Source organism: Dromiciops gliroides, chromosome 1 (genome assembly GCF_019393635.1).
Source record: "Dromiciops gliroides isolate mDroGli1 chromosome 1, mDroGli1.pri, whole genome shotgun sequence".
Taxonomy (NCBI): Eukaryota; Metazoa; Chordata; class Mammalia; order Microbiotheria; family Microbiotheriidae; genus Dromiciops; species Dromiciops gliroides.
This window is the reverse complement of record NC_057861.1, coordinates 76689922-76717876: the sequence shown is the minus strand read 5'-3', so window position 1 is coordinate 76717876 and position 27955 is coordinate 76689922. Positions and strand designations below refer to the sequence as shown.

Sequence of the window (27955 nt, the reverse complement as noted above, 5' to 3'; positions counted from 1 at the left end):
GACTAACCCACTATGGGAGGGACTGGGGTGGGGTGGGGGGAGCAATAAATGCAAAGCCTGAAAGCCAGCCACAAATAATTATTTACCACCTATGGGGCATTCTCAGGTAGCTATGGGATGAATGGACTAGACCACATTTTGTATGATATTGGCTTCCCAAAAAGGCTAAGTGGTGCAGTGGATGGAGCCTGGAGTAAGGCTTTTACTAGCTGTAGGACCCTGGGCAAGTCACTTAACCCTGTTTATCTCAGTTTTCTCACTCCAGTATCTTTGCCAAGAAAACCCCAAATGGGGTCACAGAGAGTCAGACATGACTGAAAATTACTAAACATTAACAAGCCAACAAAGATTTTACCCACAATGCTGTGAGACTCTATAAAACATACCCAACCCCAAATCTAGCTGCTCCTGTTTTGTGTATCTTTAGCCACGAACAGAAGATCTAAATCCCCAGAAAGTACATCTTTGTACATGGTGAGAAATGCCCACAAGGTCATAGAGTGAAATTCTCTCATTATAAAGATAAGAGAACTGAGATCCAAGGAGAAGAAGTGACTTATCCATGATCCTACAACTAATCAGAGTTAAGATCTGGAAGCTGGTGGCAGCTCATTAGGTACACCTGCAATGACCACTTCTCTCTCCTACACCTCCCACCCATTACCCCCTTACCCCTGCCTAGTGGCTCTCACCCTCATAGAACAGCTGTATGTAGAGTAAGGAGTAAACACAATCCAAGGCATCATGTCGGAGAGAAGGCAGAGAGTCTGCACACCTCGGAGAGAAGATCCCAACAAGGAGCCCCAAGTTATGGAATGGTACAATTGCCTGGGGAGAGAAGGTGACCCATAAGGGAAGTGAAAAGAAGCTTGGAGTCTTGTGGACAACACTCACTCCTATACCTTGTGAGGCTCTGCCTCAGGGCTAGTGCAGATGTCATCCTGCAGCTTGCCCCACTGAGAATAACTATTACTGCTTCAGGACCAGTGTAAATAAGCACAATGGCATGTTCTGGAAGGACCAGAAACTCAGGAAAGGGAAGCCAAGTTACAGATGAGAAGCAGGTACCAGTCCCTCCTCTCTGCTGGGTTAACCCTCTGAAGTACCATGTCTTCAGCCACTCCAGCCACTGTCCACTGCGTGCCAGGGGCTATATCTCAAACATCCTAACTGTGCAAGGCTAGGTTAAGGTGTATTCATGCTCCTCATGTTTACTTGCATTTCACCTTTGTTTTGAGTATATCACTGTAAACATCTCAAATCCATCCTCTTCTCTCCATCCTCACAGACAGTACAGGCCCTTCTCACCTCTTATCTGGGTGACTACAAGAGTCTCCTAACTGGATTCTCTATGTTCTTATCTATTCTGCACAGGCCATCAGATGAATTCATCTGACCAGTCATTACCCTGTTTTTCAACTGTTAACAATACCCCTCGATTTCTTTCAGAATCAAGTCCAAAGTGGTTAGTTCAAACTTTGCTGGTGCCCCCCACCTCCCAGGTCCTTGCCTGCCTTTCTAGCCTTTATCTCCCACTGGGGATGAGTACCTTATATATGACTCTTTGCTTCAAGCCAAACTAGACCACAAGCCATGACTCCAATCTCACTGTTCTATTCCTACCTTGATGCCTTTATTCACACTGCTACCTCCCTCACAATCTTCTGTTATCAAAGTCCTACCCATTCTTCATGGGCTGGTTTAAATGTCACTCTCCTCCAGGGCACTTTTCAACTAGAAGAGGGCCCTTCCCCTCTTGAATTCCCATAGAACTTCATGTCTCTTGCAGTGTCTTGTATTATGATAATAACTACCTCCATCTCCCCCTGGATATTTCAAACTTACTGCAGCAGGGACTGTCATAGTAAATGTTTGCATTCCCCAGAGTGCTTCACAAATGGCCAGCATGTGGTACATATTTGCTGAATCAGCAAAATGATTCTTCTGAAAGGTGTGATAGGGACCATTTCCCACCCTCAGTCCCCAATTAGACATAAAGGCAGGGAAAAGAAAAAAGATGAAGAGTAAAGTCAAAGGAGTTCAATGTGGCAGGGTATACAAAACAGGATGAGGGTAAACAGAGGAAACACAGAAAAATAGGCCTCAAGTAAACCCAAGCAGCCAGAGAAAAGACAGGAGAGGCAGACTAAAGGGAAGCTTCCTATCAAGTAGAGATTTGCAAAAGTGGAATGAATTGCTTCAGGAAGTACTAAGTTCTCCATTGCTGGAGGTCTTCAAGCACAGGTGCTAACAACCACTTGCCAGGAATTTGGGATAGAGGACTCCAGAGGTCTCTTCCAACTCTGGCAAGGGAGGAGATAGCCAACACATCTGGAGACAAAAGAGATAGTGGTGGCATGGGGGAACTGACCTGGATCTGGGGCATGGAAGTAACTGGGGGGCATGCAGGCATACTTACAATCACATTCAAATGTTCCAAGAAGTAGCGCAACAGATAGGCACTCAACCCAAGGGCACGTTCCCGCTCATGTCCTTTAGGGGATTTGATCCATGGGGTCAAATGCTACAAGGAGGATGAGGAAGAAAAGAATGTTACCTCAGCCAGCTGGGTGGAGGTAGGTAAAGGGAAAAGACACAGATTTCAGAGGCAGAAGTCCCAGCTCTGAGCAGAGAGGTACCAGCCTCTCAGTCAGCTCTACTATAGTACCAACTCCAGCTTTAGAGAAGAATATAGATGGGAGCAGAGAGCTGAGCTGCAATACAGTGGCTATCTCTGATCTGACTGTCCAACAATAGCCAAATGAGAGAATGGATGTGGTAACACTTTGAAAACAAAGAGGAGCTATAAAATTTTCATCTAGGGAAACTCTCAGGGCTCCTCCTTTCTGCCAGCCAAAACATGTTCAATCAACCTCACACTTTGACAAGCAGCCCTATGAGTGAGGTTTTTCCCCTTAGACCTAAAAAACATGGTCCTGGCTGCCTGTTCATGAGTACTATCCCTTACTTCCTGGCCTGTCTGGTTCCCACAACCACCCTTTTTGAAGTATCTCCAAAGGCTCATTGTGGGCTCAAAATCTAATGGAGAGACAAAGCTCTCATAAATAAAGAGAAAACTCGGGGGCAGCTAGATGGCACAGTGGATAGAGCACCAGCCCTGGAGTCAGGAGGACCTGAGTTCAAATCCGACCTCAGCCACTTAGCACTTACTAGCTGTGTGACCCTGGGCAAGTCACTTAACCCCTACTGCCTCACTTAAAAAAAAAAAGAGAGAGAAAACTCATATGAAAGCCAAGTGTAAACAATATCTCAGTGAGGAAATGTTCAACCCCCATTCAGCTTTGTATTGATACGATTTAAGTCTTAGCATCTTGGTTACTGTACCTTACTTAGGAGAGTAGGGAAATTATCCAAGAAAGACAGGATGCAAAACAGAGAAGCATGACCATGCCCACATTCAACCCCAGGATGCTATTTCAGTGGCTCACCAAACCAAAGCCATTCAGAAACATATTACCAGCAGCTACTGGGCTGTATGGGCTCCTTGCAGCCCAGTCAGACTAGGGACAAGATTTTTAGCAACTCAGTTGTTGAAGGAAACACAATCAGTTCAAGGAAAGACTAGGAGGAGGGATTTTTATTTCCAAAATGTATAGTTCCACCATCCAAAATCCACAATCCGAAAAACTGTCTCATAAGGTGTTAGGTAACAGTAAGGTAATGCTTAACCTGAAGGAGATAAGACTTAGGGGTGATATGATAACAGTATCTGAATGACTATCATGTGGAAGAACATATAGGCTTGTTCTACTTGGCTTGAGAGGGTAGAACTAGGAGTAATGAGAAGTTTCAGAGACACAGATTTTTCTTTGATATAAAGGAAGATCTTGACAATTAGAACTGCCCAAAAGTGGAACGGACTACCTTGGGAAGTACTGGGTTCCCCAGCACTGGAGATCCTTAAATGAAAACTGAATGACTCCTTGTCAAGAGTCTAGTACAAGGTTCCTGCTCAGACACAGGTTAGTCTACATGCCCTCAGAGGTCTCTTCCAACTCCGATTCTATGGCATAGAATAACCATAGTCATGCACTCCCCTTCCTATGCTCTCAAACCAGAGCCAGGGCTGGAAGGGGTGGGCCTACCTAGGGTTCTAGTCAAGAATGCTTGCTGGTTGGGCAGCTAGGTGGCACAGTGGATAGAGCACCAGCCCTGGATTCAGGAGGACTCAAGTTCAAATCTGATCTCAGACACTTAACACTTACTAGCTGTGTGACCCTGGGCAAGTCACTTAACCCCAATTACCTTACCAAAAAAAAAAAGGTAGGAGCGGCTAGGTGGCACAATGGATAAAGCACCGGCCCTGGATTCAGGAGTACCTGAGTTAAAATCTGGCCTCAGACAGTTGACACTTAGTAGCTGTGTGACCCTGGGCAAGTCACTTAACCCCCATTGCCCCGCCAAAAAAAAAAAAAAAAAAAGAATGTTTGCTGCCTCAAGGATGTAGCATCTGCAGGGATCCTCTTGAAGCACACCTAGCTCCTCCTAATATAGGGACACAAGGCCCATGAAGGAAACAAAGGAGGAACTGGCTATCCAGCTGCTCCTATAGCTCCTGGCTAAATGAGGAAGTGGAAGAAAAGTCCTGTACCTCATGTTAAAAGAAATGAAAACCATCCCAAGAGTTGGGGACCAGATCTAGCTGGACTTGCTGGTGCAGGAAGAGTGGGGTAATAGGGTCTGGCTAGGTCCTCTGCTGTTCTATGGAGCTCACCATCCCACCCGATCATACCTCAAACATGTTCTGCAGGCCTTGGGGAGTTAAGTTTCGAAGTAGAAGGCTTGTCAGCAAATCCTTGAGTGCAGTCATAGTATCAAAGTACAGAGTCTAGATGAAGAAAAGTAGCACTTCTGTTGGTTTAAAAAGCCCCCATTTCCCTCCAAAAGGCCTTGAAAGGGAAGAAAGAGGGAAAGACATTACAGGAGCCAAACCCTTGGTCATAACAGTAGCCTTCCAGGGATCAGAGTACACCCCACTAACCTGGGAATAAGTAATGAAGCCAATTCCAGCCACTCTCTACCCCTCACCCCAAGTGAAGCTCCCTGGTTAAGTCTGCTCAGGATTCCCATCAATCACACCTGATGGGAGGAGGAGGTTATCCCAGCCTCTGAAGGGAGGGCCAGCACACTATGCAGGCAGCTGTGGACCAACTCAGCTTTGTCCAGGTCTTCTAGTGGAGGCTCCAATGTTCTTGAAAGTAGGTCAAGGAAGCCCACCTTGAGTACCTGAAATCTTATCTCCACTCCACAGGACTTCTGAGGACTGGGCACACCCTGATGTGGGCTATTGTACACAGACCTAGTACATGAGACAGCCCCCCCATATTCCCTCTCAGAGGGGAGGTATGGACAGTGTTCAGCTCCTTTGTTTCTGTTGATTAGCAGTGCTTAAAGGAGCACAGCTGAAGGGAAAGAAGGAAAGGGAGACAAAGACTAAAAATAGGGACCCATGGCAGGAGTGAAAACCTTTCAGTAACAGCACCTGATCCCACCTAGCTAGGAAAGGGTTATGGCCACAGAGGATGGATGTGCCCCTAGCCCTAAGGGATCCAATTGGAGAATGCTACCTGCTAATGTTGCCTCAGACTCCACATACATTCTCCCCCAGTTCATTCAGCAGCCACCATCCAATGTAAGCATTTTCCAGAGGGAAGAGAAAGGATACGATAGGTAAGTGCAGGCAATCATGGCTCTCTTCCGTATTGCTGTCTTCAGAAAGTCCATGGGCTCTGCTCGAATAAATTCCTAAGCAAAGCAATTCAGAATTGTCCCTCAGCACTTGTCTTAGGGCTTCTCTTCCTGTTACGCTACCCACATACGGCTCACCTCCTTAGAAGACATACTTATCTCCAGAGACAAGGTCCCTACTGTTCTTTGCTTTGTGTACATTTCAACTCTTTCTTTCCAATTCCTACCCCACCCCTGCCCCCGCCAATCTCAATTCACAGACCCTCCCAATGAACCCCAAGCATAACTCACAATATATCACACTGGCTCCCATGTAGGCCATTCATAACCTAGCAAGAGAACCTCTCCTATCTTACTGCACATAATCCCTAACAAAGTCCGCTGCCAGCTTCAACCACACTGGAGTCCCAGAACCCCTTATGAAAAGCCCACTCATCCCTAAGGTGAAGGATAGTTCCATCTTGATTTTGCCTCACCATCATCTGAGCCACCAACTCTGCTTTTTGAGAGAAGACGAAGGGAGAAGACTGAACACTCTTACAGATGGCCTGGCTGATCATGCAGATGCTCCGAATGAGGCACAGCTTCAGGGTTAGGTCCTGACGACAAATATCCCAGGAGAAAAGGTTGGACATGGGCACAAAGGAACAGACAGAAGGCTTACCAGTGCCAGTTACCACCACCAAAACTGGCAATCACACAAGTCTAAATCAGGTAGGACAAAGGAATCTAAAGACAGGAGGTCTCAGCTCTCTATTCAATGTCTCTTTAAGTGTCCTAGGTCTAAAGGCAGAATACTTGAGGTCCCTGAGCCTGGGGACTATATTCCCCAACTTCCTGAAATGGAGAACAATATACCCAAATAAATAAGGTTTAAGTTCAAGACCTAGCATAAATGGCCTCCAGCATTCAATACTGCTACCATTCAATTGTACTACCATAGGGCAGAACTATGCCCTTTTCCTCTGCATAGGCAGAAATATTCTCTACTTCCTTAGGAAAGAGGCCTTAAAGGAAGCTGCCTTCTCTTGCCTCCTCTACTTTGGCTAATTATCTTAAAGGTCTGGACCTGTTCCAAACAAGGCCCAAAGGGACAAGTGATTCATTCCCTGCATTCCAAGATACTCAGCTATGCTATGACTGAATATCCCCAAACCCAAGGGTCCTTCACTTTATGAGGTCTGGTCTTGTCCTAAGCTGGAGAATGCTTCTGGAGCCCCTGATGAAAGAAGGTATTATTGTTACCACTTAAACCTTTTACAAGAACATAATTCCTGCTTAAGGCATTAGTCATTCATTAGCTGTCCATTACCTAGAAGGCCATGTTCCACTGTGTCTGTGTGTGTGTGTGCGCGTGCGCGCTTGCGCACACACGCGCACACAATCAGTCTCTAATAAAGGGAATAAGAGTGAAATGTAATTCCCTAAATGGAAAATAGTTGGGGGTTTGTATTACTAGTCAGCACCCTTGACTAGAAGTAATGAGAAGTGGGAGAGAAGCTACCAGGGCAGGTTTAGAAAAAGTCCTCCCCCCAAAATAAAATAAAAACTTTTAAAAAGGGAAAAAAAAAAAGAAAAGAAAAAGTCCCCCAAGATCCCACAGATAGAATGGAGCCAGTATCTGTACCTAATCCCCAGAAAACCTTGACTGATAGGAACCTACCCATCACATGAAAATTACTGGGTAGGACAAGAAAGTTCTAGCCAACACCAAAAAAGGGCTGTTGAACAAGTGGTTTTCTTTGGGGAGGGGAGGTGGGAGGTTTGTTCAGCAATACCACGAATTACAGAATCCTCCTCTGACAAACAAGAGGGTTGAAATAGGGGATTTCTAAGATCCCTTCCGGTTCTGACATTGTAGGCATCTATGAAATGAGTGAAGAGAGGTTAATCCCAATTTATGTTCCTGCCTTCACCACCCCGTCCCTCCCAATAGTCATTACCTAATTACATCCATTAGGTTTGCTCCAACAACTAAGCACCCCTCAGGCAGTACTGAAGCAAAGGTGTGGGAGCCAGAAGGCTTGGTCTGTTCTTAGAGAGAATGGCTCAACTGCCCCAAAGAAAGGGAACCCCCAGTCATTTTACAGAAGCCCTTTTTTTTTTGTTCGGTTAGTGCCAACATGAATCCAGAAGGGAAACACGTTAGTGAAGCTTGGAGAAGTGTGAACCCTTGGGCCTGACACAAGGATCCAAGGATGGCCTGAAATGCCATTTTCAGCTACTTCTAAGAAGCTCTTTTGGAGTTCAAAGGACCTGGCATTAAGCAAGCAGTGGGGAGCAAAGCTAGAGGTGAGACAGAATTCTGTCCATCTCTCTGGCTGGCTGATTCTGAGTGACAGGGATAAGACTGAGCATAGGGTAGGAGGATCCAGGACAAGCCTGGCCAACAAGGCACTGAAGCTCAGAGGTGGAGGGAGACCAGAATATCTATAGGCCAGGAGGTCTATGGGCCCACCCCCACCCATATTCCACAGGTTCCAGCCAGCCCCAGCCCCAGAGAGGCCAGGTAAGGTGAGGGCAGGGGAGGCGAAAACCATTTCTTCCAATGTTGTTTCCTCCTTCTGAACACAGGGCCCCAAACAAAGCAGCAGCACCCAGGAAGCTCTTCCCTAGAGCCTTCCTCCCTGATGCTCATTACCAAGTACAGAGGAAAAGACAGAAACAGCAAAAGAAGAACAGAGAGTTCAGCTTTAATTCCTCAACACTGTACCTTAGTTTCTACCTTTATTCCCAGAACCTGAACAACAAAAAAAAAAGCAAAACAAAAAATTAAAATGAGCAACTATGGTATAATCAAACACTTAAGTAAGTACGTATTAGTCTCATACGCATCCCCTGCCCTGCTGAGCCCTGCCTGGCTCAACCAACTGCCAGGCTGGTACCCTCCTGTCACCTTCCAAGCCCCTGTGCCCTGGGCAAAGGCCGTCCAGTTCCCCACCTTGGTGTTGAAGTACTGGAAGACATTCCTGAGTATGTCGGACTCAATCCTAGCCAGCACCAGCTCTGGAGGGGCATGCATTGCCACTTGCCCATAGCACAGGATTAGTGTGCTCTTCACTTTGTCCACTTCAGTGTCGCTGCGGTCCTGACAGGACAGAGGAGGCATCAACAAACATTCAAAGCACATTTTTGCTATCTTCCCAGTGTACCCCTAATCCCCATAAACCCCCAAAGAAGGAAAAGATGGAGAAAAGGGGAGGTAAGAAGAGTTGTTTTCAAGTAGGCCAGTGGGTATTCAATCAATTCAAATGTTAATGGGATAGTGGAAAGTGAATCTCTTCTTTTAGAAGAAATCCCACTCTAATCAAATACTGATGGACAGGGGGCGGCTAGGTGGCAAAGTGGATAAAGCACCAGCCCTGGATTCAGAAGTACCTGAGTTCAAATCTGGCCTCAGACACTTGACACTTAACTAGCTGTGTGACCCTGGGCAAGTCACTTAACCCCCATTGCCCCTCCAAAAAAAAAAAAAAGGAGAAAAGCACTGTGGAAACATATTAAGAAATAAAACCAAAAAACCCCCTTTAAAAAAAAAATACTGATGGACAGATAGACTGTCCAAGTGCTAAGGTATGGAAAATATAAGTGGGGAGTATAGGCCTGGGGAGACCTAAAGAAGGAGGAAGAAGGCTGCAAAAAGGATGTGCCCCCATTAGAGCAAAAGGAGGTGGTGGAGAATAGGAATATCAAAAAAACTAAATAACAGAGGGTGGGCAAAGGAATACAGCATATCATCATCTCAGAAGCAGAGTGAGGTGGTGGGAAAAGAACTAGACTAAAAGTCTGAAAGCGTAGTTAGTTAAAAAACTTAGTTCTGCACTTACTAGTTCTGATATTAAGAAAGCCAGTCTCCCGTCTCTGATCCTGTGTTCTCATCTCTGAAATTACGTGGTTGAACTAGACCATGAGTTCTGAACTTTTTTTTTATCATGGACCCCACTGGGAGTCAGTCTTGTGAAAACCATGGACCCCTTCTCAGAACAATGCTTTTAGAGTGCTGGGACTGGAGTGACGAAGACTCATCTTCCTGAGTTCAAATCCAGCCTCAAACACTTACTAGCTGTGTGACCCTGGGCAAGTCACTTAACCCTGCTTGCCACAGTTTCTTCATCTGTAAAATGAGCTGGAGAAGGAAACAGCAAACCACTCCAGCATCTTTGCCAAAAAACCCCCCAAAAAGGGTCATGAAGAGTTGGACGTGACTCAATAACATTCATTTTGGCCACCAGAGGGCATAGGCTGATACGGAAAACTCTGCCGGCCAATTCCCAAGTCAAAACTATCATGGGGCCTCAACAAGAGTTTTAGGAAGAGTTTCTGGCAGCCTAAGAAATCCCCACAGCAAGCAAGGACAACACCAAGAGCCAACAACTAACGAGTATCTTCTCAGTGCCAGAACTATTCTGGGGTCTCAGGAAAAGTATGCTGTCTAAAAGCAGTGTCCCTAGTGGAGGCACTTTGAGAGTTCCTCACTGTTTTATTCTCAGATTACTAGAAATCATGGAAAGAATTGGACCTTCTGTTCATCAAGGACTCTTCCTTCTTATTCCCAAGGAGGGTAATTTACAAACCAAAAGGGCTTGGATGATACCATGAAGCCATCTTCCAGGGTCTCCCTAGAAATGAAATGCAGCTCATCAATCTGTTCAGTGAGGTCTTAAACTTGACTATCTCATCTGCATGGGCTCACTCTCTCTGACTCTGTGCATCAGTTTCCCCAGATATGAAAAAGGGACAAAATGAGCATCTTGAGTATTGATGATGAAAAAGCATGAGGCAAAAAGTTAGCAAATCAATAAAGTCATACCATATATAGAAGATTAAGAACACACTGGGATTCTGGGGGCCTGAGCAAGATAAATCTTCATCCCCCAATATTTATTACTCTTTCCAATTCACCTTCTGAAGATTGACAACATACCTTAAAAATGTTAAATATGCCCACGGATTTCCTGAAGATGTCTGATTTTACAAAGTCCTCTAGCTTTATCAGGGTGTCATCTAGGTGATTGATGGCACAAATCCCAAAGCCAGAGGCCAGCCCCTGAGAATGGCACATACATACACAGTTAGGAGAGAAAGGTGCTTAATGTCTCAGCCTAGGCTTTCTGTTCAAGTTGACTAGCTCAGAAACGATTCTCCTTGGCCTCTCCACTGATGACTTCTGAGATGCCCTGCCATCTAAGGGAACAAGCTCCTTGTTATACCACCCAATATAATACCTTATCCAAAACTGAGTAACCCTTTTGAGAGCTCAGAAACACTCTCTATGAAGTAATGTATCCTCTGTAAACAATTTCCCCAAAGGAACCACAATAATAGTAATTGTCAGGAGTAACTCAGTAACTCTCCAAGACTCCTCTTAGCTGCTCATATGGATACCCACTAGCTTAAAAAGAATGAGGTTTACAGGAATTACACACACTTGTCCTGAAGGCTCTGGCAAAAGAGGAGGGGGAAAATGTGAAAGAGACAGTATTTATTCTGAGGATCAGCAAATTTTGTGAGTTTATACTTCCTGCATATAGCCTGGGAAAAGATCTTAACTTTTTTTTAAACTATGGAAGGAAAATAATGAATTACTCAGTAAAGGTTTTCCTCTCATCATACCCATTCAGAGGTAAGATAGGACCCTGAGTGATTACAATCCTGGGGACATTTCTGCAAATTTTCTAAGTACAAAATGCCACTCTTAGTTTCCTCACCTATTTATCTGAGAGGTTAACTCTTCAGGAAGACAAATGGGAGACAGGCAGGGGGAAGTAATGGGAGTAAATTTTAAAGAATTTGAGCCTGGGGCTAGGACAATGAAATTTATTAAAGTATGAGAACATCAAATTAGTATATTAGTACAATGGAAAGGGAGTATGCTAATCATCCTTAATTTTAACACAGACAATCTTGAAGGACAGTAAGGGGAATCACTACATTAATACTGATCTGGTTTAGGAAAAACAGGGATAACACAAGGGCTACCCCAGACCCTGACATTTTTGGCTTCTAGACTTCAAAAAGAAAAGAAAAGAAAAAAGTCCCAGTACCTCCCTTTCAGCTTCTTCTTGGTACCTCGCCGTCTCAAGAAGTTCCTGAAGATGTTTTCTCACTATCTCCTTATTTGAAGCAGCCCCCAATGTAGTTCCTATGCATTTATACAGGAAGTTCTGGAAACCAAATATGAGATGTGCTTAAATTATTGATATCAAAACTTCTAGACAAGGGAAATGGGACATCAGACATGGTTTCACACTTAGGGAAATCACCTTAAAGAGTGTCTCATGGTTATCTCTACCCTCTAGCTCAGGCCACCTCTAGGGCTGAAGGCAGGCCTGAGTTAGCACTTAAGGATGTAAGGGTCTGCAGTCTCCTATACTTAGCCTCTTAAGGGTAAAGGAAAAAGAAGTGGATGAAGAAGGAAATAAGTAAGAAAAGCTCAAAGCAAGGCCAACAGAGGGTGTGTGTGTGTGTGTGTGTGCACGTGTGCATGCGCACACATGCAGGCAAATAGCAGATAGAGGGAAAATAGTGGAGCACCCAGAGCATCTTGGAAGATTCAATCTTATTTTTACACACACACACACACACACACACACACACACACACACACAGAAGGGCTTCCTCATTCCTGGGTGGAAGGACAACTGAGGGCTATTTCTGTAACCTTTGGGAAGTGTTTCTGCACCTTCAAGATTATGTACTGACTGTCTATGGTGCTTTATAATACTCATGCACTCTCTCCTAGGGGAAGGATGAGGCAATTACTTAGATGGAAGGAAAATGGGAAGGTGATCTTATAATGTCTGGATAGAATACAGCAAGGACGCCCTGGGCCAAGGACAAATTGATTAGACTTATTCTATATCGCCCCAGAGATTAGTACTAAGATGAATGGTGGAAGCTACGGGGAGGGGAATTTCAACCGAATATAGGAAAAATATTCCTAACAGAACTCTTTAATCATGGGATATCTGGGTAAGGTAAGAAATCCTTCAGTACTAACGTTGTTTAAGTTGAGCCAAGACCTCGCTAATGATCAAGAGACTTCCCAACAGACTAAATAGTGAGCCTTGGAAAGAAACCTGGGGAAAATAATTTTTGTTTAGTGCACCTGTGTAGGTGGGATGGGACACTAAGGTGATAAGTAAAATCATTATCAGAATGAATTCTTAAGTAGAAAGGGTAAGTGTAACAAGTTTTAAGCCCCTTGGTCTTTGCTAGTATGAGAAAATAATTATTAATAAAGGATTTCTTGGGGAACCCAGAGATCACTTTCTCAGTCCTTTCTCCCCATCCCCACTCCAGAAAGTCCGGTTCTCCCAGAGAAACTTCAGAGAATCTCATCGGGGACAAACCCAAGGGAACAAAAAGAATGGAGAGATACTTTTGTCTAGAGGGTAAAGGACTGAAGGGATTAAACCACACCTAGATAATGGACTTTGCCTTAAGCAACTTGAGTGAGGGTTTCTTGCATTTTTTTCCCAGAAATCATTAGTAGAGTTCATTTTCATGTAGACCACCTTTAAGTCATGTCAACCAATGGAATTGAATGATGCTAATCAATTAGCTTTGATCAATGTATAATGACCCACCTCTATCAAAAGAGGATAAAACCCCTTGTAGGTCTTCTGGGCATTTGGGGGCCTCTTCTGGGCCTCTCTTGGCTCCTTGAGACCACATGCTCTCTCTGGAAGACAGCATGGTTCTTTTGGGGCTTCTCCTGCTCTAGCTAACTAACATGCCGAAGCTCTCTCCCTGCTTTCTCTACCATACGGCCTGAGGCCATGAGAAGTCAGGGAGACACATGGTCAATCCTTTGCTGGTATAATATTAATAAATTAATATATGCTTACCTAAAACCTGTGTAAAAAGCAATAGCAGATTAGTTTTAAAACACACACTAGGTAGAACTGTTTTATTTTTGTTGTTATCTAACCCTCACCCTGTTATTTAAGTTTTCCTTGCCTTTATAAACGAATGCCCTAAGAGAAGTACAGTTGTAACAGGAAGTTTGTGGTAACAGGTGAAGCTCTCTTTTCTCTTTAGCTTTTCCCCTGGTGATCTCATTCTCTCTAGTGCCTTCAATGAACTCCTGTATGCAGATGATTCACTTCAAATCTCCAACCACCTTCCACACAGCTATACCTGAAAATCCCTCCTGCATCAATGATGCATATTTAAGGGGAGTTATCAAAAAGCACTGGGGACTTGCCAACCAAATTACACTTAAAAAGACATATATAAAGATAACAGCAACAGCAGGCTACTGAAGATGAACACAAAAGCATGACATGAGGAGGTCAGGAGTGCTAAAGTGGACAACAAAATAATAAAATACAAACTCCTTTGTCTTAGTATTCAAGGTCCTCCACAAAATGTTTCCAACCTATCTTTCTAGCCTTATACTCAATACTTATTATATTTAAATATTCCATGTGCCTACCAAAGGGGACTTCTATGTTCCAATATCATCCTGCAGTCTACTACCTCTCTGCTATGCATTTCCATGGTTGATACCTCAAGCCTGAAACATACTCCATTTATTACTCTGCCTGTCTGCCTCTTCAACAAGCATTTACTAAGTGCCTAGGCATTATGCTATGGCACTGTGCTAGATACTGCAGAATACAGGTAAAAATAGAGAAATCCTGTCCCTCTATAAGCTTACATCATACTCAGGGTATATGATAGGTACACAGACAAGTCAATGCAAAATAAATACAAAGGCATTCAGCTGGCTCCCTAACCCATCAGTCTGCCTTTTCAGCATTGTCTTCTAGGCCTTTAACTTTATCCCTTTCTCTTCTGCTTCTCCCCAAATTGGTGTCTGTGTTCAAACAGAGAGCACAACAAATGCTGAGAGAAATCATCTTTCACACCAGGAAATTCTCTCTTCCCACCCAGGCTCCAGGGCTGCCTTCCTTATCTAATGTAGTCTCAAATTTCCTTCATCTCACCATTTGTACCATGTTGGTGACTTACTGAAAGCATGTTAGTCTAATTAATTGAAGCCTCATTCTAAAAAGAAATTCATTTCCTCTTCAATCCACAGAAAGCCAGTAGTAAAGAAGGGGAGTCAAGGGCCACGAGGAGGATTGATAGTGCCTCAGTAGAACTTGCACCCAGGAAAAAAGATTTTCATTCTTTCTCAAAAAGCTACTGTCCAATAGCATTGTCATTTTAGCTTCTAACCTTCTAGTAACTGGAGTCTACACATTAGCTAACTGAAATTCCCTTGCCTCTATAATATGGTTCCCCTCCTTTCTACCCTATTGAACTTGCTCTCCAAGGTTATAAATGATTTTTCTTCAAATCCAATGGCCTTTTCTCAATCTTCATGATCACTGCCTTTTCTGTAGTTTTTAAGACAATTATTTAGCTATTTCATCAGTCAAACCTACCTTCTAGGTCCTCTCTTCCAGCTCTTTAACATCATTCCTTGCTCTTTCTTTCATAGGATTTGAATTGGAAGGGACCATGAAAGTAATCTAGTATAACCTATACCTGAAAGGAATCCTAAAGTATGAGTCTCTGATCTCAAAAGAAAAGGAATCCACCACTTCTCAAGATAACCCAGTCATTATTGGACAGCTCCAAATTTTTCAGAAGTTTTCATGACCCCATTTGGAGTTTTCTTGACAAAGATACTAGAGTGCCCTTTCCTTCTCCAGCTCATTTTATAAAGGAGGAAACTGGGGCAAACAGGGTTAACTGACTTGCCCAGGGCCACACAGCTAGTAAGTGTCCAAGGTTAGATTTGAGTTCAGGAAATGAGTCTTCCTAACTCTAAACCCAGCACTCTATTCACTGCAGCACTTAGCTGCCCAAGTTTTACCTTACAATAAGCCTAAATTTGACTCTGCAATTTATAGCTACTTCTGCCCTTTGGAACCAAATTAGCAAATTAATCCCTCTTCCACATAACAGACTTTCAAATATATGGACATAACTATCATATCCCTTGAGTTTCTCTGGGCTAAATATTCCCAGTTCATTTACATAATCTTTATCTCAAGAGGTTTCTGCAGCAATTAATATGGCCAACCACCCTGAATCAGATGCTATTGTGCTGTAAGAAATGATGAGCAGGCAGATTTCAGAAAAACCGGGAAAGACTTAAGTGGACTGATGCTGAGTGAAGTGAGCAGAACCAGGAGAACACTGTCCACAGTAACAGCAACACAGTGTGATGATCAACTGTGACAGACTTAGCTCTTCTCAGCAACACTACGATCCAAGATAATTCCAAAGGAATTATGATGGAAAATGTTCTCCACATCCAGAAAAAAGAACTGTGGCTTCTGAATGCACTGTGCCACAAGAGAACATCAGTCAAGTTTCACACAATACAAAGGAGGAACAAGCAACACAATATGAATCAGCAAGAATCAGAAGAAGTGGTTTCCATCAGGCCTATTTTAAGTAATATGGTCTAGGCAATGGCATGGGACCAGCAGTCGATTTTTCTGTGGACTAGACTACAGCCCTAGGTCTGCTTCCTAGAAACATAGGGTTATAATAAAGGCTAAGTGAAAGGGTCCAGTGACTGAACAAGAAACAATGCTGACATTAACATTAACATTACTGATCCTATATGTTAAATCATCCATGTCGATCGATTGGTATTTTACCAGGTTGTGGCTGCTGGACTGGTGATCTAGGAATACTGACAGTACTTGGGATCCCAAACCTATTTCCACTGCTGTCTTCCTGACCTCAGGGAACCCTATCAGATTCTTCTCTTGCAAGATGCTCTTTCCCCACCCTACCTTAATGTCAGGGAGGAGGGCTAAAGAAAGCTAGTGAGGCACTTGGTCTTGTTTCAGGGGCCCACCCTTAGCCCCTCAGTGTGTGCACTAGAAATAGCAAAAACAGACCTTCTCCAGAGGCGTTCCATTATAGCAGTTCAGCTGTTTACACATCTCCAAACTCAGCTGGCAAATCCATGTGTTATCAGACACAACCATAAGGGTATCCCGGAGGAACTGCAAACACATACATAGTAGACACCAGTGCAAATTGCTTGGGGAGCAGCAAAGCCAGAACATCTGTTCACTCTCAAAGACCACTCCCCACACCCAACCATGGCAGATAATATCACAAGCTCTGTGCCATAGGGAATTGCCAAAGTCACAAGAGTTTTCCTGGGTATCTGTCTTCTGACTCCCTGAGGTACTAGAAAATGCTCAGTAGGATAGTATGAGCTAGCAATCAATCAACATTTATTGTCAGACAGTGTGCTAAGTGTTGGGGATACAAAAAGAGCAAAAGACAGTTCCTGCCCTAAAGGAACTTACTGTCTAATAAAGAGGACAACATGAAAACAAATATATACCCAAAAAACTATATAAAGGATAAATAGGAAATAATTAAAAGAAGGAAAGTAATAGAATTAAGAGTCTTCTTGTAGAAGACAGGTTTTAGTTGGGACTTAAAGGAAGCTAGGGAAGTCAGTAGTCAGGGTGGAAGATGGAGAGTGTTCTAGGAAAGGGGGACAGCCAGAAAAAATGCCCAAAACTCAGAGATGGAGCATCTCGTTCATGGAACAGCCAGGCAGCCAGTGTCATTCCTCCTGAACCAGGTCTCAACCTGGGCCCCAGGAGCTGCCCAGCCCTGCACAAAAGGTGGACTCATGTACTTATGAGGAGAGCCTCAAGAAAGTGAGTACCAGGATGAGATCATAACTTGTCTTCTCTGAATTCTTCACATGTCCAAAAGTAAATCTTCTCTAGTGCTACAGCTGGCCTCAATATGATCTCTGCCACATAAAGTGGCAAGACACGGAAGAAATGGGGAAAGGTAACATTATAAAGCCTGGTGTAGCCATGTTGCCCTCTGCAAGCTCATCTTTCCAGTTATGCATAGAAGCATCACCTGGCTGCACACTTTGGGACTTCTCTGGCTTTTCCACAATTCCTCCAGATACCTTTCCTGTCCCTCTCCCTCCCACCCCATTTTAGCTTCCCTTCATATACTTTTGTTGCTGTTCAGTGGTTTCAGTCACATCTGACTCTCCATGACCCCACTGGGGTTTTCTTGGCAAAAATACTGTAGTGATTTGCATTTCCTTCTCCAGTTCATTTTACAGATGAGGAAACTGAGGCAAACAAGGGTCAAGTGAAGTGTCCAGGGTAACACAACTAGTAAGTGCTGGAGGCCAGATTTGAATTCAGGAAGGTGTGCCCTCATGACTCCTGGTCTGACACTCTATCCACTAGCTGACCTATAGGTACTATCTTCCCCTGTTAGAATATAAGCTCCTTGGGGCAGCTAGGTGGCGCAGTGGATAAAGCACTGGCCCTGGATTCAGGAGGACCTGAGTTCAAACCCAGCCTCAGACACTTGACACTTACTAGCTGTGTGACCCTGGGCAAGTCACTTAACCCCAACTGCCTCACAAAAAACCCCCAAACCAAACAAATAAACAAAAGAATATAACCTCCTTGAGGGCACAATGTCTTTTTGCATTTGAATCCCAGTGCTTAGCACAGTGCCCGGTACATGATAGGGGCTTAATAAATGTTTATTGACTAATTGATTGAATGTCTCCCACTACTCCAGGAACCAGGAACTGGAGACCCAAAAAGAGTCACTTGTCCAATGTCACAGAGCAAGTTCATGGTCTAGATGGAAACTCAAGTTGCTGAGACCCTTTTTAAAGCCTGCTGTATCAGGCCAGTCTCCCTACAGGAGTATCCCTTCTGGCTCTGTTCCAGGTCAGCTGGGATGGGTAGAAGTTTAGTCCTCTGGTCTGTTCGCCTCTGTTCTAAGAAAGGATTTGGTAGACTTCATTTCCTTCTTCTAGGACACTAATTTGCACTGACGTCTTCCCAACAACTGGTCTTGCTCACTAATACAAGCCCTCCATTTAGCAGAGTTAGGGGAAAACTAACAGAGAAATTTACCCTATAGGGGGAGAGTAAACTCTTGCCTGGATCTGTTAACTCAACCCCCTATGAAAAAACTGCCTGGGTAACTGACTGGTCACCATGGCTACTCCCCATCACTGTCCAGTAGCTTGTTTCCCTGTGGAACAGTTCCTCTTGGCTGATGCCTGACATAATTTATCTATCTATCTATCTATATAGTGCATTAAAGTTTACAAAGCACTTTCTTCATGACAATTCTGTAACATAAATAGTCCAAGTATTATTAATTCCCATTCCAAGGATGAGGAAACAGTTTCAAATAAGTTGAATGATTTGTTTACATCCACACTCCTAGTTAACTAAGAGTAGGAGTCAGGACTGAAACTCTGGGCCGTTAATTCCCAAATATGATGTTCTTTGCACTATAGCATATTGCCTTTAAAAGCTCTCCTTTCACAGTCTCCTCCTTCTCTTTTTACATCAGAAAAGATAAAGCATCCTTTCCCATTTCCTACCATCAGCAGCTTTTCTTCCCATTCCTTCTGAGACAGGGTTTCTTCATTGTATTCTGAAATAATAATTCAGTTAGACTGGCTGACCATTCATAAACATAAAAAGGTTCTCTCCTGAGCCCAGCCACCTAGCCCCAGCTCACCCAGTGCCCTCCAGGGATACTGAAACAGAACTCCATAGTCAAATACATCTCTCCCACTTGACCTAGGGTTTATTTTAAAACCATCATTCCAAGGTGCCAATTAGAACACTGAGATGCTATTCAAGGACATCCTCTTTATGAGAACCCAGCTAAAATCCATAAAAAATGGGCATTACATTGAATGGGCACAGTTCTCTCTTTACTATCAGGTCCTTCCTTCTCTTCCTCTTCCCCACCTTCTACCTATAGAAGCTTTACCTTCTAAATAGTTTACTAAAGGGGGAATGGTCTTCTTCCAACGCTGACCCAACAGTGGATGGATATTAAGGTGCAAAACATTCAGTAGCCGTAGAGAGGCTGCTCCTCTGCCCTCCCCCAGGTAAGGGTGTGAAGACACAATCTGTGAAGAAAAGACAGAAAATCAAAATCAAAAGCTATAGGTTCTGAGCAAGATCTTGATGTTGGATGCTCACAAATTCTCCTGGCTGGGATGCAAATCTCATGTCCAGAGCAAACAAAGCTTGGCAGAATATCAAGAGAAACAATGCGGTACAGGGAAATTTACTCCATAGAGTAACTTCCTTCAGAAGCAAATGAGGTCCAAGCAGCAAGTCCACTAAGTGTATCTCCCTACTCTCTCCAAAGAAAAGAACATGGCCCAGTTCCCTGGGAAGCTTCAAGGTTAGGCCACAAACACTTACCAAGAGTCTTGTAGTTAGAGCAAAGGGAGATGGAAGGTTTACTGAAAAAGAGAAATAAACACAAAAACATTCATTTAACTAAAGATGAACTCCAACACCTTCACCATTTTTGCTTCCCCCTCTCATTCCTCAGGGCTTGGCATAGCACTTAGCACCTGATAAGGGCTTAAGAAATGTTCATGTTCTTCCTTCTTCCCCACCCCACAACCTGGAGGAAAAAAGACCGTTTTCTGATTGAATATACCCAAATATTCCATGTACTTTAACTCTATGGGCTAAGGTGGCACAAATGGTACAAACCATTTGAATCATACTGAATGAGGAATGAGTTCTCCCCTTCCTCCTGCCTCTTCATTGCCAGGTGCATGAGACTCTTGCAGAGCGGTGTCAGAGCATTAGTGAACTGGACAGGGATTAGGAACTCCAGAAGGTATGGCCAAAGAACCTGCATGGGGATAGAATACCCAGGTGATACAGAATCCTTCCCAAAAAGGCAGCCCACTATGGACTCTTCCTATAATTCTGCCATATGGCTTCACCCTGCATCTGACAGGTACAGATCTAGAGCACATTCATAACCCACTACAGCTAAAGTCTTTGTGGTCAGTGGCCAACAGACAGGACCTCAAAAATAAACACTGTCATCTACCTAGGACACAAGAATTATTTCATGATAGCAAATTATTAGGCATTACTTTATAAAGCTAGAAAAAAATTATAAAACTCTCTGGAGGGAGAGAAAAATAATCTCAAGAAAAAAAACTGAAAAAATGGGGGAGGGAAGGGCAGCTAGGTGGCACAGTGGATAAAGCACCGGCCCTGGAGTCAGGAGTACCTGAGTTCAAATCCGGCCTCAGACACTTAACACTTACTAGCTGTGTGACCCTGGGCAAGTCACTTAACCCTAATTGCCTCACTTAAAAAAAAAATGGGGGAGGGAGTTAGTATTATCAGCAGGGGATACCTCCTAGATTAGTAGTACCACATATCAAGATATACTAAGAAGTAGTAATCAGGCAGTTAAGTGGCACAGTAGATAAAGCACCAGCCCTGGATTCAGGAGGACCTGAGTTCAAATCTGGCCTCAGACACTTGACACATAATAGCTGTGTGACCTGGGGCAAGTCATTTAACCCTCATTGCCCGGCAAAACACAAAAACAAAAAACCAATTCACAGAAGTAGTAATCATCAAAATGATTTGGTACTGGTTAAAACCTAATAAACCAGATGGGGTACACAACACTCAGAAGCAAACAATCCTAGAATCTTACCATCTGATAAATCCAAAGGTCCCAATCACCAGGGTAAGGACTCACTATCAAACTTTTAAAAACTGCTCAGAGGTACATGATTTATATATAAAGAATGATACCATAAGCAAATTAAGAGAGCATGGAATCATTTGTCTGTCAGATTTATGGGCAGAGGAAGAATTTAGGAGTAAAGAAGATAAAGAGAAGCCCAATCACCCCCTGGGCCGCACTGTAGCATGAACAATGTGTCCTGGAAGCAGCGCTACATTTTAAGAAGGAGCTAAAAGCTAAGAAATAGTAAGCCAGGATGAGTAGTCAGAGAAAACAGAAGACCATTGAAAACTTCTTTGGGGGTAAGGTAGACCACAATACAACCTCAGAAGAAGATAATAATAGGGTCAAAGCTACAACATCCAAAGCTTCCAAGAAAAATATGAACTGGTCTCAGTCCATGGAAGCTCTCAAAAGGGACTTTGAAGAGAAAGTAAGAGAGATAGAAAGAAGATGTAGAGAAAGAGAGGAAAGAATGGAAAGAGAAATGAGAGCAATGCAGCAGAGTCATGAGAAAAAAGTCAACAGTTTGAAAAGTCAAATGGAAAAGGAGATTTAAAAACTGTCTGATGAAAATAATTGCCTAAGAATTAGGATTGAACAAATGGAAGCTAGTGACCTTATGAGAAACCAAGACACAGTAAAGCAAATCCAATTGAATGAAAAAATAGAGGGCAATGTGAAATATATCCTTGGAAAAACAGCTGACCTGGAAAATAAATCTAGGAGAGATAATTTGAAAATCACTGGACTACCTGAAAACCATGACCAAAACAAGAGCTTAGACACCATCCAAGAGATCGTGAGGGAAAATTGCCCTGATATTCTAGAAGCAGAAGCTAAAATAGAAATTGAGAGAATCCACTGATCACCTCCTGAAAGAGATCCCAAAAGGAAAACCTCCAGGAATATTATAGCCAAATTCCAGAACTCCCAGGTCAAGGAGAAAATATTGCAAGCAGCTAGAAAAACGGAATTCAAATACTGTGGAGCTCCAATAAGGATAAAACAAGATTTAGCAGTATCTACATTAAAGGACCGGAGGGCATGGAATATGATATTCCAGAGGGCAATGGAACTGGGACTACAGCCAAAAATCACATACCAAGCAAAACTAAGCATAATCTTTCAGAGGCAAAAATGGAATTTCAATGAGAAAGAGGACTTTCAGGCATTTGCTATGAAAAGACCTGAACTGAATAGAAAATTTGAATTTCAAATACAAGATCCTGGAGAAGCATAAAAAGGTAAACAGGAAAAAGATTTCATGAGGGATATTAAAAGATCAAACTGTTTATATTCCTACATGAACTCATAACAACTATCTCAGTAAGGAATTCACAGAGGACACAGGTCTGAACTGAATATGAAGGGATGATATCTGTAAAGCATTTATGTTTTGTTCTTTGTGGGGCAGACAGGGTGGGGTGTTTTATGTCTGGGGCCAGATTTGGGCTTGGGGCCTTCCTGGGGTCCAGGGCTTGTGCATTGTCCACTGTGCCACCTAACTAACCCATGATGACATCTTTAAAATGGGGTTGAGGTGTAGGAGGAATAGACGGGGGGAGGGGGAAGGGGAGAGATGGTCTGGGGAGAGGTAGTTCACATGAAGAAAACAAGAAAAAGCTTATGGGGGAGAGGGGAAGAGGGGGAAGGAGTTGGGGAGTGAGTGAACCTTAATATCATCAGAATTGGCTCAAAGAAGGACTAATATACATACTCAAGTAGGTATAGTAATCTGTTTTTGCCCTGAGGGAGGGGAAGGAGATAAGGGGGGGGGAAGAGGAAGGAGAGAAGGGCAGATTGGGGGAGAGAGCACTAAAAAGCAAAACACTTTTGAGGAAGGTGAAGATGTTCTGCATTACTGCACAAGTATGACATATTGAATTGCTTGATTTCATAGGGAGAGTTGAGGAGGGAGGGAGGAAGAAAATTTAGAACACAGAATTAGCTCAAAGATCTTAAATCTCATCAGAGTGGGCTCATGGAGGAAATAACATTCACACCCAATTGGGAGGAGTAATCTATTTAACCCTAGAGGAAAGTAGGAGGGGAAGAGGATAAGGAAGGAAGGGTGAAAAAAGGGAGTGCAGAGCAGGGGAGGAGACAGTTAGAAGTAAAACACTTTTGAGGAGGAATAGGTTAAAAGAAGACAGAAAATAGAGTAAATATCATGGGAAGGGAATAGGATGGAGGGAAATAGTTATGATTGATTATAATGGTCAAAATGTATTGGTACCTACCTTGCTGGGCTATTATGAAGAAAATTCTCTGTCAAGTTTAAGGTACTATATACAGGTTATGATGAACAGGATACTATCAGAAAAACCTGGAAAGACCTACATGAACTGAAGCAGAGTGAAATGTACTGTATACAAAATAACAGCAATAGCGTAAGATGATCTGCTGGGAAGCATGTTGTTATTTTCAACAACGCAATGATCCAATATAACCTGAAGGACTTATGAAAATGGCAACCCATCTACAGAGAAAGAACTGAGAGTATATGAAAACAGATGGAAACACTTTTTTTTTTCTCCTCTTTAACAATTCCTCAATCTGAAGTTTTGTGATTTTTTGACTATTTTATCTCACAACCTAGCTAATGTGGGAATGTTTTCCATGACTACTCATGTATAACTTATTTTGAAATGCTTGAATTCTAGTAGGGGAGGGGGGAATAGAGGAGGAAGAGAAGTTGGAACACAAAGATTTTTAAAAATTGATGTTAAAATCTGTTTTTACATATATTTTGGAAAATAAAATTCTAGTCAATATTAAAAAAGAAGATATAGAGAGTAAAACAAAATGTAAAACAGATCATTTTGATTATATAAAATTTAAAAAATTTTGCACAAACAAAACTAATGTAACTAAGATTACAACGGAAGCAGAAAACTGGGAAAGATTTTTGAAATAAATATCTCTGATAAAGGCCTCATTTCTCAATTATATAAAAAACTGAGTCAAATTTATAAAAATACAGATCATTCCTCAATTGATAAATGGTCAAAGGATATGAACAGGTAGTTCAAAGCTATAACAATATGAAAAAATGCTCTAGATCACTACTGATCAGAGAAATGCAAATTAAAACAACTCTGAGGTATTACCTCACACCTATCAGAGTGACAAATATAACAAAATCAGAAACTACTGGATGTTGGAAGGGATGTGGGAAAGCTGGGACACTAATCCACTGTTGGTGGAGTTGTGAAAAGATCCAACCATTATGGAGAGTGATTTGGAACTATGCCCAAAGGGCTACAGAACTGTACATACCCTTTGATCCAGCAGTACCATGGCTAGGTTTATATCCCAAAGACAACCCCAAAAAGAGAAAAAGACCTATTTGTACAAAAATATTAATAGTAGCTCTTTTTTGGAAATCGAAGGAATGCTCATCAATTGGGGAATGGCTAAACAAGCTGTGGTATATGTTGATGATGGAATATTATTGTGCTATAAGAAATGACAAGAAGGATGATTTCAGAAAGGTCTGGAAAGACTTGTATGAACTGATGTATACTGAAGTGAGCTAAAGTGAGCAGAACCAAGAAAATGTTGTGCACAGAGAGTAGCAATATCTCACATAAAAGAAAAAAGAAAAAGCTTACAACAGTGGAGGGGGAAGATGGGGGAAGTGTGGAGGAGTGAGTGAACCTTACTTTCATCAGAATTGGTTCAGAGTGAATAACATACACACTCAATTGAGTATAGAAATCTGTCTTACCCTGTAGTAAAGTAGGAAGGGAAGGGGATAAAGGGGCAGTGTGAGATAGAAGGGAGGGCAGATTGGGGAAGGGGGCAGTCAGAAGCAAAACACTTTTTTTTTTTTTTTTTGGCGGGGCAATGGGGTTAAGTGACTTGCCATGGGTCACACAGCTAGTAAGTGTCAAGTGTCTGAGGCTGGATTTGAACTCAGGTACTCCTGAATCCAGGGCCGGGTGCTTTATCCACTGTGCCACCTAGACGCCCCAGAAGCAAAACACTTTTGAGGCGGGAAAGGGTGAAAGGAGTGTGATGAAATAATGAGATTTAGCAGATACTGAAAGACCCACCTGGAGATTAATCTAGACTGACTGAATCAAGTGAGAGTGATTAACTGCTGATTAGCCTACTTCAAGTTAACTGGATTGTAATCACACCTTGAGAACACCTTCAGAACCAATGGATTTGGATGATGCCAACCAATCAGCTTGAAGCAGTGTGTAAGGACCACCTCTGTTCCAGACCTATAAAAAGCTTCCCCAATCAGTTTGCTGGAAAGAGTTCCTGATTAAAGCAGGCTCGTGGAGGAGGACTTGAGGAAGAATCCAACCAGCCTAGAACTCTATTGGAGATAGGCCTTTTCTTAACTTTCTGAACTCCATGTTAATACCTGTATGTTTTAATAAATGTTTAATGCCCAAAGACTGGTGCTGAAGCTTCTAATTTAAGGTGACCACAATTTAGACTTTAAACATCACAGTTGATAGAGAATAGAATAAATGGCATAGGAAGGAAATAGGATGGGGGGAAATACAGTTAGTAATAGTAACTATGAAAAAGTTTTTTGAAGCAAGTTTTGTCTGATTAAAAGTCTCATTTATCAAACATAGAGAACTGAGTTAAATTTATTAACATAAGAGTCATTCACCAATTGATAAATGATCAAAAGATATGAACAGTTTTCAGATGAAATTATCAAAGCTATCTATAGCCATATGAAAAAAAATGCTCTCATTCACTAAAGTCAAAACAATTCTACCTCATACCTATTGGTTCGGACAATAGGACAGCAGAGGAAAATGACAAATATTGTAGGGGATATGGGGAAATGAGATATTAATGTACTGTTGGTAGAGTTGTAAACTGATTCAACCATTCTGTTAAGCAATTTGGAACTATGGCCAAAGGGTTGTAAAACCACGCATACTCTTTGACCTAGCAATACCACCACTAGGTCATATGCAAAAAGAGATAAAAAACAAAATGGTCAAAGGATATTAACAAATAGATCTCAAAAGAAGAATTGCAAACTATTAACAACTGTATGCAAAAATATTCCAAATCACCAATAAGAGAATGCAAATCAAAATAATTCAGCAGTTTCACATTAAATCCAGTGTCTCAGATGACAAAAGATGGGAAGAGTCAATGTTGGAGGAATTATACAGAAACAGACACATTAATATGTTGTTAATGGAATTGTAAATTTGTCTAACCATTCTGGAAATCAATTTGGAATTACACTAAGAAAATGACTATCATATCCATAACCTTTAACCCAAAGATTATACTGTTATACAATAGTCATATACCCCAAATAAGTTAAGGATAAAAATAAAGCACCTATATTTTATTCTTCATTTCTATGTAATTAAAGAAACAAAACAGATGTCCATAAATTGAAAAATGGCTAAACAGGTTATGGTATTGTGATAAAATAATGGAATTTGGCAGACTCCCAGGGGTCCCACCTGATTGATCTAGTATTATTTGAGAAACCAACTAAATACCTGAGATGATTAGATATAGGCCACACCTGGCCTGCCCTGAGTGACATATACTACTGATGTCACCGGGGGACCAATCTCAGCTTTGCAACTTGAAGGACCTCCCTTTTGGGGGAGGGAGAGAAAAGGTAGAAAAGAGAACACTGAGGCTGGGAGCTGGTTTTCCTGTTGGTGAGCTTCTGAGAGGAGACCGGAGAGGGGCTGCACAGTTGACTCCTATAGAAACTACGGACCCTAGGTGGTGAGTTGACAGAAATGAGGCCAGCTCTTCAAATTAGCTGAGCTGGAAGCAGGTTTGGGGATTGAGTCAGTCTTTGCTAGAGCCAGGAAGCTTATCCATTTTTCTCTTCACCTATTCCCTTGTCACTGGCATTATTAATTTCACCGTTGTCATATATTTTATTCCCATTAATAAAACCTGATTTGTTTGTGGTAAAGAGGCTGTCAATCTCCTTTCTTATTGGCCTGGGAGAAATAACTAAAAAAGGCAGTTTGGAAGGGAGAAACTTTGGACCTAGAGGTCCCTCACTATTTTCTGAACCCCAATATTATGGCAAGCTACCCAATTAACTTTCCCCTTACTAAATTTGGCCCTTACAGTTTGTAATGGAATGTAATGGAATATCACTGTGCTGAAGAAATGATGAATATGATGAATATGATGAATACAGAGAAGCATGAGAAGACTTACATAAAACAAAGTCAAGTCACGAAAACAATGTACACAACGACTACAACAATATAAATGGTAACAACAAAACAATTTCAAGTGAATGTTGTAAAATTATACTGGCCAAGCTTAACCCCAAAGAAAAGATATACAAATGTACCTCCCTCCTTTTTTATACAGGTTGGGGACTATGGATGTGGAACTCTGCATATAATATTGGACTTGATATCTTAGTTATGCTATACTAGTTGTCTTTCCCTTTTAAAAAAAATTCTTCATTTTAAGCAATGGTTCTCTGGGAGAAAGGGAGGAAGAAAGAGGGAGAAAGACTATATTAGGAAATGTAGGTGATATTAAAAACAAAAAATACCAGAGAGAAAAAGCAAGGAAGTTCTCCAGCATGTTGAAATGAGCTCCTGGGGAGAAATTAGGAGGGATCCCAGATAAGAGCCTCAGCACAAGATGAGCCAGTTTAAGATGGGCTACAACCACAGGATCACAAGTATAAAGCTGTAAGAGACTTTAAGCCATTTAATTAAAACTCCTCATA

The 27955-nt window shown here is 42.3% G+C and overlaps 1 protein-coding gene across 1 annotated transcript in view; it reads right to left on the bottom strand.

Moving 5' to 3' along the window:
- Nucleotides 1–27955, bottom strand: part of MROH1 (maestro heat like repeat family member 1) — a 177452-nt gene that overhangs the window by 68130 nt on the left and 81367 nt on the right. Inside the window, 15 exon segments of the mRNA XM_043977158.1 lie at nt 693–828; nt 2420–2524; nt 4754–4849; nt 5101–5212; nt 5687–5766; nt 6186–6308; nt 8423–8449; nt 8651–8797; nt 10634–10756; nt 11754–11873; nt 16584–16691; nt 19091–19143; nt 19489–19630; nt 19932–19972; nt 20232–20376. Coding sequence (XP_043833093.1) covers nt 693–828; nt 2420–2524; nt 4754–4849; nt 5101–5212; nt 5687–5766; nt 6186–6308; nt 8423–8449; nt 8651–8797; nt 10634–10756; nt 11754–11873; nt 16584–16691; nt 19091–19143; nt 19489–19630; nt 19932–19972; nt 20232–20376 — 1558 coding nt within the window.